This window comes from Vombatus ursinus, unplaced genomic scaffold, assembly GCF_900497805.2.
Source record: "Vombatus ursinus unplaced genomic scaffold, bare-nosed wombat genome assembly UNPS02014777.1, whole genome shotgun sequence".
Lineage (NCBI taxonomy): Eukaryota > Metazoa > Chordata > Mammalia > Diprotodontia > Vombatidae > Vombatus > Vombatus ursinus.
In genome coordinates, this window is record NW_020954555.1 from 1,544,739 (window position 1) to 1,556,750 (window position 12,012).

A 12,012-nucleotide genomic window follows, 5' to 3' on the forward strand; every position below is an offset into this window, starting at 1 on the left:
AGAGTATATGGTAGAACTATCTCCAATCTGTTTTGGGCCCACCATCAATCCATATGACCAAAGGGAGATTTTTCTTCAGGCAAATATAGGATCGAGAGGGCTTAATAATGGCTCATATTTATATGAGTATAAATAAATTATCTCACAACAACTCTGAAAGTTAGTTGTTATAATTGTCCTCACTTTATAGATAAGGAAATTGAGATTAAGGGTCATAGCCAGTGGGTGTCCTTGGCAAGGTTCCTTGATCTGATTCTTTCACTAACCACCCACCTCCTCTTTTTAGGCAAGCATCCTTAACTTCTTGTTAGCTTTTACTTAAAGGTGTCTTGGAATCCTTCAGCAGTGTGAGAAGGCTAGGGCCTGCTTCTCAGAATAATGTTTTTAAATGCATAAATACATAGAATTACAAAGGAAACCAATGACATTGAAATACAGTTATCAAAATGCCGAAAATGGGTTCACAGACCCTTTCCCCAGAGGCTTCCCTTCCTATAACTTTGATGGACTGGTCGTAAGACTATGTAATTTTTTTTAAAATAAAGGCATTCTGCTAACTTCCAGGAACACTGTCAGAATCTGTGGTTGTCTGAAAAGCACATAAATGACATGGATATTTCTTTATTTGAGTCGACTCTCTCCCCTTTCTCTTTTCATGAATTCTGAGAAAATTAAAACTCGAAGGTCATAGTTCTTGGAACGTAAGGGTGACCTGCCTATTGGAAAGATATTGGTCCTGCGGGAAGGAGTTTGGGATTCTAGCCCCTGATCAGACATTAACTTAGTGGGTGATTTTGAGTAAGTCACTTATCCTCTGTGGCCTCGGTTTCATAGAAGCAGGAAGAAAATTTCTAAGGAACTTTCTTGTTCTGGTCAGGTTATGATTCTGCGGCCTCCAAGCTTCTGATTAAAAACAAACCTAATAACCCATCAGCTGCTTTTGAGTCATTTTGTGGTCATCTTACTGAAATTCAGAAACCAGTTCTGGCCCCAACCTAATATGTATGGGAGGAGAGGAACAAACATTTATTAAGCACTTACTGTATACTACAGGCACTATTAAGCACTTTACAAATATCTTATTTGATTCTGGCAACTACCTTAGGAGGAAAGTGCTGTTATTATCTCCATTTTACAGATGAGGAAACTGAGGCAAGCATTTGTTAAGTGATTTGCCTAGGGTCACACAGGTAGTAAGTATCTTGAGGTGGAATTTGAACTCCAGTTTTCCTAGTTCCCTTTATAGAAGGTCACTTCCAACTCAGGAGTCAGGAAGATCTAGCACATAGTAAGCACTTAATAAATGCTAGTTTCCTTCTGCTTCTAAGACTCTCTCATTCGAAGTTCCAAAGTCCCTTCCAGCTCTCTGATATTCTGAGTTCTAAGGGCCCTCCCAGCTCTGACATCCTGTGTTCTAAGGGCCCTCCCAGCTCTGACATCCCCTGTTCTAACGGCCCTCTCACCTCTGACATTCTCACGTAAGGACCTTTCTAGCTTTGACTTTCTAAAAGCTTCCACTTTCCGGCTATGACCCACTGTCTTCTAATTCTTCCTCCAACTCTGCCATTTCTTGTTCTAGGCTCCCCTGCCCAGTTCCCCCTTTCTCCGCTCCCATCCCCAAGGGAAGGGGCTGCCATTACAGTTCTCTGTGCTCAGATCTCTTCTAACTCCTCTTGCAGCCCCCTGGGGAGCTGCTTCTTTAGCCCTAAGGAGCCCTAATTTCGCCCTCCCAATTCCTGCCCTGGGAGTCAGCAGTAGCCCATCCCCGTGGCCCCCCTCCTTGTCTATGTGGTCTCGTCCTCAGACAGCCGCAGGGACGTCACCCCCTGTCCAAGTCCCAATGGTACGCGCCAAGCGCCCAGCAATCACAGAGGCGCGAGGCCCGCTCACTGTGCGCATGCGTGGCTGCAAGCCCGCCGCGGGAGGCTCTGAGATTGCGACACGAAGGCGAACGAGGGAGGAGGTGGCGAGTCAAGGCGGCTGGCGATGACGTATTCTTCAGGCGACGGGCTCTGAGGAAGTACCGGCCTCCCTCTGAGATCCCTGAAGGTTCCTGGCGGAGCAGAGCCGGGTCAACGGCCAGTGGTGAGGAAGGCAGGGCTCCCAAGGCTGCTGGAGTTGGGGTGAGGGAGGACTGGGGGCCCTGGGGAGGGGCGCCCTAGGGGGAAAGGAGAACGGAGCGAGGAAGGCAGGAGGGTCTCTAAGGGGAGGGGAACAGGAAGCGGAGGGACAGAGAAGCAATGGAGGAGGGGGGCTACCTGGAGGAGGAGGGGGAAAGAGAGGCGAGGGCTACCTGGAGGAAGAGGAAGAGAGGCGGGGGCTATCTGGAGGAAGAGGAAGAGAGGAGGGGGTCTGCCTGGAGGAGGAAAGGGGAAGAGAGGCGGGGGCTACCCGGAGGAAGAGGAAGAGAGGAGGGGGGTCTGTCTGGAGGAGGAGAAGGGAACGGGGGCGGCTGTCTGGAGGAGGAGGGGGAAAGAGAGGTGGAGGTCTGCCTGGAGGAGGGGGAAGAGGGGGAGTTGCCTGGAGAAGGAGGGGGCTGCCTGGTGTAGGGGAGAAGAGAGGAAGGGGGCTGCCTGGAAAAGGAGGGGGGCTGCTTGGAAAAAGAGAAGAGAGGAGGGGTCTGCCTGGTGGAGAAGGAGGAGGGAGGGAGGAGGGGGCTCCCTGGAAAAGGAGGAGAGGGGAGGAAAAGGATGGGGTTGCCTGGTGGAGGGAGGAAGAGAGGAGGGGTCTGCCTACAGGAGAAAGGAGAAGAAAAGGAGGGGGCTGCCTGAAGGAGAAGAGAAGAAATGGCTGGTTGGAGGAAGAGAGAGAGGAGGAAAGAGGAGGGAGGCTACCTGAGGGAGTTCCCAAAGGCAGGGGGGAAAGAGTAAGGGGTGACCTAAAGCAGGATGAGAGGAAGAAGAGTAGGGGTGTTCTCTGAAGGAGGAGAGGAGGGAGCCTCTTGAGGGGGAAGGTGCGGAGTCAGGGAAAGAAGAGAAGAGAAAGAGAAGCTCTTAGGGGGTGTAGGGGAAGGAGAAGAGAGGAGAGGAGGAGGCTCCTTTGGGTATGGGAGGGGGAGAAGGAGAGATCACTTAATGGGTGCCCTACCATGAGGGTTATGCCGGGGTTATCTTGGTTTTGAGGGAGTGCTGGGGTGGTAATGGAAAGAGTATCAGAGCTGTTGTCGTTATCTGTTGTTCAGTTGTTTCAGTTGTGTCTGACTCTCTGTGACTCCATTTGGGATTTTCTTGACAAAGATACTCGAGTGGCTTGCCATTTCCTTTACTGGATCATTTTAAGAATAAGGAAACTGACTTGCTCAGGGTCACACAGCTGCCAGTCTTCCGAGTTCAGGCCCAGCACTCTGTGCACTATGGCGCCACCTAGCTGCCCTCAGAGCTATTGTGGTCTCTTTTCCTTGAGTGTCCCATACTTGTATATTCTGTAGGTCTGGAGTGGAAAGTTGTTCAAGGCCTGTACCTATAAGATCATCTCCAGCTGGGGTTTTATTTCTGGCTATTCCCTAGTGTCCAAGTGACAGGAAAAGGTGATATCCCCTCGAGGCCCTGTTTTAGCTAGATCCTGGAATTTCTTATTGACATTTGTTGACTTTTCCCAGGTGCTGCTCGTTCTCAGGAGACCCAAGTCTAGTTTCCTGAAGGGACCAGTGACCATGTCGTGGATCAGGGAAGGAGAACTTACACTCTTAGAGCGGTTCTGTGCCAACATCATTAAGGTAAAAAAAAGAGTTTAGGCCACGTGCCCTTTCTAGCTTAGATAGGATAGTATGTAGAGAATGGATTCTTAACCAGAATGTATTCTCCCCAGCTGCAACAGGGGATATAACTCATTTTTACAGACATTTATTTTAATTAAAGTTTTTCAGTTAACAGTTACTTTCTATCTTTCCTCCAATATGCCTTCCCCATTAAGAAAGAAAAAAGAAAAACAAGATTCTTGTAAGAAATATGCATAGTCAGACAAAAACAAATTCCCCTTTGGCTGTGTCTTTTTCTGCATCTTGAGTCTTCTCTGTCAGAAGGTGGGCAGTGTGCTTCAGTGTTGGTTCCCAGGATTGTGGCAAATCATTTCATTGATCAGAGTTCTGAAGTCTTTCAGACTTGTTCATTTTTACAGTATTGTCATTATTGTATATATTGTTCTCCTGATTCTTTTCACTTTACACAAGTCTTCCCAAGGTTTCTCTGAAACTATCCCTTCCTTTCTTAAAGCATAATTCTTGTGACATCTTGTCAGACGTGCTTGCTACAGATGAGACACTGCCCTCAGCATTGGGGATATAATGATGCAAAGCAAACACACCTGGTCTGGGAACCTCCCTTCTGTCAGAGGTCAGGAGAGGTAGACGTACATAGTAATTTGAGGAGGGAGAAAGCATGAACAACTGGAGGTATCAGGAAAGCCTAGAAATGATCACCGATGTAAGCTAAGGTTCTTCTAAGAGCTCGAGGGGAGAAAGGAGTGTGGGCTAGCTTCTTGTATTCTGTGTCCTAGCTGAAGGCTAGTCCCTCATCTCAGCCTTCTGTTTCACTAGGGGGGATGTGTGGTGAAGGATGGCACAACGGGAGTTTATCATACTACAAGGGGAGAAAACATCAGACTTAAAATCCTCTAGCAGCGTCATCCTCCTATATAATTTTTTTTTTTTTTTGGCCTGGACTGGGGTTTTATTTGTGTAGGAGACTCGCTGCAGATGGACAATTATATTGCAATTTATACTCTGAGGACGTCTGCTGAGCCCAGCTTGGGTCAGAGGTAGGGCTTGAACTCAGGTCCTTTTGACTGGGAAGCTACATTTTTATCTATGTGTCTGTTTACAAAGTGTACCTTAGATACCTCTCATTGGGAAAATCTTTGAAAGAAGCAAAAAATTAAGTTAAAAAGGTGCGGGTAGGGTAGTAGAAGCAAGTTGTTCCATTGTTTCAGTCGTGTCTAACTCTCCGTGATCCCTGGAGTGGTTTGCCATTTCCTTCTCCAGTTCATTTTCCAGATGAAGAAACTGAGGCAGACAGGATAAAGTGACTTGCCCAGGATCCCACAGCTTAGTAAGTGTCTGAGGCCAGATCTGAACTCAGGAAAATGAGTCTATAACATGAGGAGAATTGGACAGTGTCGATGATTAGGTGGCTTCTCCCTCTTAGTCCTATGAATCTGTAGGTTACTCATCCAGGCATGAGTAGAACCAGGATTAGAAGCCCAGGGTCCCAGTTCTCAGGTCAACACTTTTCCCATTGTATCCTAGCTACTCTTGGTTCCTAGAGGCAATCTCAAGAAATAAGGCAAGTTAGTTTCTTCCCATTTCACAGCTTGAAGGATTAAATATCTGTTAATGAATAAGTTATTTTGGAATGTTAAAGAATTTAATTGATGTTGATTGTTCTTTCACATCTTAGTTAGATCTTCATGAATTTCTGTGGTAAAGCTTTTATCACCTGCTACTGTGTCTCTTGTCTACTTAACCAGGATGGTATTCAGAGGACAGACACATACTGCGTCCTCATGCCGGTACTTGAAGCTCTTCCAGCTTGGTGTTAGGGCCTGCTAGACCTCAGGGCCACTGGCACAGACCTTAAGAGGGTTACAGGAGTAGGGCTTGATTGAAGGATAAGTTAGTTAAGTATTTATTGTGTACTTAGTGCTAAGTACTAGTTATACCTTATCCTGCTCCTTGAGGATAGGTTTGCTTTTTAAATTCTAATGTGCAGATTAAATAAGGAAGGGGCAGCTAGGTGGCGCAGTGGATCGAGCACTGGCCCTGGATTCAGGAGGACCTGAGTTCAAATCCGGCCTCAGACACAACACTTACTAGCTGTGTGACCCTGGGCAAGTCACTTAACCCCGTTGCCTACCTACAGGAGAGAAAGATATGGCATACAAGTAAAACACCTCTAACATGACATGCTTAAACAAGCCATTAATGATGAAAATGGGAAAAGGTTGAAGGGATGGATATTGACACATTATGAAACATGTTTGCTGTAAGACTAACAGGATTTCAGATGTGTGGGCTGGGGGAAGGATGGTAGAAAAAGGGCTTCTCCAAGCCTTGGTTGTTCTCTATGTAAACTGACAATAATGATACCTGAACAGCCCACCTTACATGGTATGTTAGTTTTTGTTCCTCCAGTAAGGGTCTTCTGTGACCTATCGCAGCTATGCCAGTATGCAAGCTTTGCCCAGGTTTTGCCAAGCAAGAAAGGCTGCTGAAGGACCAGCCTAGCAAAGTTCAGAGAAGCTCCTTATAGCTTGATCATAAAGGATTTCTAGCCACAGCAGCTCATTCAACAGCCTTCTAAAGCCCTAGAGAGATAGCCATTTTTGTTGGCGAAGCCACCATGCCAGTGAATTTATTAACCCTTAAAGTATCTATCATTAATGAGGAAAATAATATATAATTCATTTTTATTATTGTTGTTATTAGCAAGATCTACCCCAAGGGTATAACATTCTCCAACCAGCTGATAGATAGATCTTTAAGCCAGTTGCTGTTTTCATTCCAATCTCCATAAGGTTTGGGTTATCATGTTGGGAGAACAGCATGGCACAGTGGAAAGAATGCTGGAGGAGTCAGATAATTGGGGTACTAAACCTTGTTCTGCCACTTAACTATCTGTGTGACTTTGGGCAAGGTAACTATAATTTGTATGGATCTCAGTTTCCTTATTTATAAAATGAGGGGGTTGAACTTAAAGGTTCCTTCAAGCTCTACACCTGTGACCAATGCTGTTCATAAACTTCACTGTTACCACTCTTTCTTTTTCCCTTTCCTTCCCTACTGCTCCTGTCCTCCCAGTAGTTATCTTAAGGCTTTGGCGCTTGAGGAAATAGAAAAAAAAACAGCTTTTTGCAAAAAGTTTGGGGACCTCTGTAATAATGTCAGTGACAGCAAACAGATTGGTTTGGCTGGAGAGGCAACACTGAGAAATAATGAGAGGCTGGACTTGAGATAACCTGGGAAGAGCAGCTGGAGGACCCACCAATTGGTAAAAGAGAGAAGTCAAGGTTACAATCCAAGCGTCATTTATTAAACATCTCTGATGTATGTGTACTATGCTAGTGACTTCACATGTATCACCAGTGTCAAATTGCTTGCCTTCTTAGTGGGTGGGGGAGGGGCTGGAGGGAGGGAGAGAGAGAATTTGGAACTCAAAGTGTGAAAAAAGAAAAAAAAGGATTAAAATAAATAAGGTGGGGGTGAGAGGAACAAGACTGCATGCTAGGCAGTTAGGATACAAAAACAAAATGGAAAACAGTTCCTTCAAGAGCTTCGATTCTACTGAATTGGTCTTAGTGGGCACTATGGAGCCGCTCCCTCTAGAAGCTGAGTGGGGGTGGGGTGAGGGAGCTGCCTGGATTCTTAGGCTAAAGAGAACTGCCTTCCTTTCGTGCAGGCCAGTCCCTGGCTCCCAGCTTCTCTCCTGTCACAGGCCTGGACATGATTTCTCTCTTGCCCCCATAGGCAGGCCCGATGCCCAAGCACATTGCATTCATCATGGACGGGAACCGCCGCTACGCCCAGAAGTGCCAGGTGGAACGACAGGAGGGCCATGCGCAGGGCTTCAATAAATTGGCTGAGGTGGGAGGCAGCGCCCTGGGCAATGCTTGTGTATGCTGGGGTTCACGTCAGAATGTTTGGCCTTAGTCTTTGGGGTTACTTGGTCTTTGCTTTGCTGCAGAGGCTTCTCTGCCCGGGGATAGGTGGGAGGGGAAGAGGAACAAGCACTTATTACAGCACCTACTGTGTGCCAGGTGCCAGACCTTGTGCTAAGTACTTTACAGAGATGATCTCATCAGATCCTCACAACACCCTTGTGAGGTGGTTTCTGTTAGGATTCCCTTCCCCCATTTTACAGATAAAGAGACTGAGGTAGGCACAGGTTAGACCAGAATCCCATAGCTAAAAAGTGCATGAGGCTGGATTTGAACTCAGATCCTCCTGACTCCAGGTCTAGCGATTTATCCACTGTGCCACCAGCAGCCTCTAGCTGTTGAATGAATGGTTCTTGCTTATGATTGTGTAAAGAGCTATTGTTATGTGAGCCAGCATGCCAGGCAGCCAGCCTGCCTCTCTCCCTCAGTGAAGGCCATCATAGTAATAACCTGAATAGTCTTGATTTATTCTTGGATAGGAAGCAGAGAGCTTATTTCTAAAACTGCCCATTGGCCACCTAGAGTTTTGATTGATTTCAACTTCTGCCTAACTGTTGTAAGAGGCTCAGTTTTGTCCTTTATTCCAAACCACTTGTGGAGTGCTGCCCAGAGTGACTGCCATGGAGGTAAATTCTTTTGGATCTGAACAAAGGATGTGTCCAGTTTTCATTGGGGTGTTAAAAGTTTGGGCATAGTTTGAAGTGCTTTGGCTTAGGGGAAGCTTTGTCCCCTCGTCTGTTTGACTTGATTGACTCATACTTCCCTTTAGCCTCCAAGCATCGTCAGCCTTTTGTCTTCTGACACCAGCTTTGTTCTCAGATATAGAAGAGAAAGTAATTGAGAGCAGTTCTTAACTGGGTGATCCTTCCCTGTCCACGGGGATCGTAATAGTTAATGATGCTGTAGATCATTATTTCTTGTATTTTATTATCATTCCTCAGTAATATTGTGAGGCTGAAATGACATCCTTGGTTCTACAGAGAAAAAGAAATTTCGTTGTAGAGAGGTTAAATAATTTACTTACAGTTACATAGCTAGTTAATGAGGGGTCCATGGACCAGAATCCAGCAGAATCCTGTTGTTTAGGTGATTTTTTTTTCTGTCTTCATCTCTGTCATCTTCACAGGTTCTGTCTGCCCCCCTTAACTATGAGGTGGGACATGAAGTGTCTCTTTTCTACCCTCTCATCCCAGGGACCCTAGCACTTTCCCTTTCTCCCTTCTTAGACCCTGCGTTGGTGTTTGAACCTGGGCATCCGAGAGGTGACTGTCTATGCCTTCAGCATTGAGAACTTCAAACGCTCAAAGAATGAGGTGGATGGGCTAATGGAGCTGGCCAGGCAGAAATTTAGTCGACTGATGGAAGAACAGTAAGATGCCATGCAGGGGAAGGAGGGAGGATATTCTATGTGTGCATACGCTCTTGTGCACCCATTCTGAGTTCTCCTGGGATGAACATAAGACCCTAAGGCTCCATTCATGGGGAGATTGGTGCCAACAGCAAACTTGGTAATGGTGATTCTTCCTTACAGCTTTATGCAAAGGCTTGGTCCAGGGAGAGAATATGGGAGAAGCCTTGAGGGACACCTTTCTCTTTCACTGTTGAGGAAAGAAACTCAGGGATGAATGATGAATTCCAAGGCTTGGAACTTCAGCTGGCCAGTAGGATCCAGGCTTCTGCATTCCCAGGCAGGAAGAGTGAGTGAGTGCCCAGAAAGTCTGCAGCCTGTGCCTGAGGCAGATCAAAGAAGGAAGCTCCTTAAAACAAGCTTTCAAGGAAACTAGCTCTGCCATCTCTGCGTCTCGTGGCTCACCCAGTGGTCCAGTGACCTCGTGACGCTGGAATAAACATGTAAACAAATAAACGAAAGCTGGTTCAGGGATAGCCAACTTGGAGCTCTTCAGAGTATTATGTCTGGCCCTTGAAAACAAGGAAAAAAAGTTAGTTACAAATTATGTTGATGTTGATTGAAAGTAATATTATATCCTTTGAACAATCTAAAATGTTAAAATGTAGATACAATATAAAGGTCCTTCACCCACGTAGAGAGGTGGAAAAGCATTTTCATAACAGTGACTATTTTAGAGAAGGATTCCCCCCACCCCCCACCAAAAAAAAACCAAAAAACATTTATTTGACTTTTTATACATGATGCCTCAGTCCTGATCCTTGACCTTGCTGTAATTAGCCACCCTTAACAGAGTGATGTTAGTAAATCATTTTATAAAAGGTGCCAAAGTCTCTTCATTTGAAGATGAATACTTCCCAATACTCAGGCAAGAAAGATTGTCTGGTGTCTGTGCTTGTATTTTACATTCCTATAGTGCTTATGGTGAGGGAAATATACACTATTTAGATTACAATAAAAGTACTTGACATAAAGCACTTTATGGTTTGCAAAGTGCTCTGTTTTTTTGGGTTTTTGTTTTTTTTTTGGTTAGGCAATGGGGTTAAGTGACTTGCCCAGGGTCACATGGCTAGTAAGTGTTATGTGTCTGAGGCTAAATTTGAACTCAGGTCCTCCTGACTCCAGGACTGGTGCTCGATCCACTGCGCCACCTAGCTGCCCCCAAAGTGCTCTGTTTTAGTACTTTCATTTGATCCTGTTTTTATTCTAATTGATCCTGTTTTATAAATATCCTGCCCATTTTACAGATAAGGAAACCAAGGCTTAGTTTAATGACTTGCCAAAAGTCACACAACTACTTAGTGGCAGGGATGGATCTCACAGCCCAGTTTTTCATTTATTCCACTACAGTTTGGGAATATATAGATCCTGGTTCCCAGTGAGAAGAAGCACCCCTGACCTTCTGACCCCACTCACTCTCTGTATCCTGTTCAGTTCATACCATTCCTTCCCACTGTGTGCAGGAGCCCTAGGCCCAGGTCCAGGGGAAGGTTTGATAGCGCAGTGTGGTCTCCACTCTGGAGAAGCTTGCAGTCTCAATCTTACAGGCATCTATTAAGCTTCTGCTGTGTGCAGAGGCACTGCAATGTCCCCTGGGAATACAAAGGTGAGATGGAAACGAGGTTTTGCTGCCTAGGAGTAGACATTCTCCTGGGGACTGTAGAGCTTACAGCGAGGACACTGAGGGAAGCCCAAAGAAGGAAAAAGATCATTAAACAGCAGGGGATTGTCTGAGAACAAGAGGAGGAATGTTCAGTCAGAGAATTGGGAGATGAGGTTGAGTGCCTACTGTATGCAAAGCACTGCTGGGGAAGAGGCGTTGTGTGTGCAGTACCAGCATGTATGAATACACAATACTCTAGTAATTATAATTCAAAATATGAAAAGTATCACCTCCACACATAGGCAACTGTGACTTAGTAACAGACTGCGGATTTTTCACTAAGCACCGGGTACTTTTGCAAGGATTTCTGTCCCAAACCTCCGGAGCTTCCTTCAAGAGAGACCTCAAAAGCCACCTGCCAGGTTCCTTCTTCCCCCCACCCCCAGTGGCTGGTGCTTTCGCCTTTTAGGTGATGCTCTATCTACTCCATATGTATCTTGTATGGACTAATGTGTGTCCATGTGGTCTTCTGTATCAGAATGGGCGATCTTTGAGGGCAGGAGCTGTTTTTGCTTTTTCTTTGTGTTTCTAGTGCTTAGCTACCATAATGCTTATACCTATTAATTGTTTCATAAATTTTTGTGGCTTGATTCCTGCACAGGGAGAAGCTGGAGAAGCATGGGGTGTGTATCCGAGTCCTGGGTGATCTTCAGTTGTTGCCCCTCGACCTCCAGGAGCTGATTGCAAAAGCTGTTCAGGCCACCCGAAACTATAGCAAGTGAGGGGGACCAGCTCCCAGTCAGGCTCTCTCTGTCTCCTTCCTCCCCTGCTAGGCTAGCCCTGCTGGATCCCCTCTAAGGTTACTGGAAGACAGGCTTCTTAGAGTTTGGGATGTTCAGAGCTCCTCTCCTTTCTGTTCAGGGAGTGAGAAGAAGAGAGCTAGGGCCGCATTTTATAAATGTCCTGTTCCCGTTGTGAGAAAAGGAAGGAAAAAGGACAGTAGATTCTACTCCAAAGGCTGGTCCTGCTTGGGATTTGTTTTTCACCCTAGTCCTAATTTAAAGTAGAAAAGCTCTAAATAGCTCTGCAGATTTAGAAGGGAACAGTGTTTAGATAATCAAAAAATTATTTGTTTGGCTTTCTTTTGCATAAGATTTGCCTTCCCATTTCAGCTTTGTTTATGCTATAACAATTAAATTAGATTCCTGATTCCCAGAGAGCACACTGACCCAAAGTGAAAGAGAGTTGGTGACTAGGTGTGCTTTGGGGTGGGGGGGGGTGGCAATCTCAGGATTAAAAACTAGACAAGTTGAATGATTGGATGTTAGAAAGGGCCATTTAGAAATCTAGT

The 12,012-nt window shown here is 45.7% G+C and overlaps 1 protein-coding gene across 2 annotated transcripts in view; it reads left to right on the top strand.

Moving 5' to 3' along the window:
• The first annotated feature begins 1,987 nt into the window (after nucleotides 1-1,987).
• The window catches only part of DHDDS (dehydrodolichyl diphosphate synthase subunit), a 34,627-nt gene continuing 24,602 nt past the window's right edge, over nucleotides 1,988-12,012 (top strand). Inside the window, exons 1-5 of one of the 2 annotated variants that reach the window (XM_027864954.1) lie at nucleotides 1,988-2,085; nucleotides 3,599-3,715; nucleotides 7,460-7,576; nucleotides 8,877-9,019; nucleotides 11,323-11,439. In XM_027864954.1, the coding sequence (XP_027720755.1) occupies nucleotides 3,653-3,715; nucleotides 7,460-7,576; nucleotides 8,877-9,019; nucleotides 11,323-11,439 (440 nt within the window). In that variant the 5' untranslated portion in view covers nucleotides 1,988-2,085; nucleotides 3,599-3,652. Of the gene's footprint in view, nucleotides 2,124-3,598; nucleotides 3,716-7,459; nucleotides 7,577-8,876; nucleotides 9,020-11,322; nucleotides 11,440-12,012 lie in introns of both variants that reach the window. The other variant, XM_027864955.1, reaches the window with a different exon arrangement.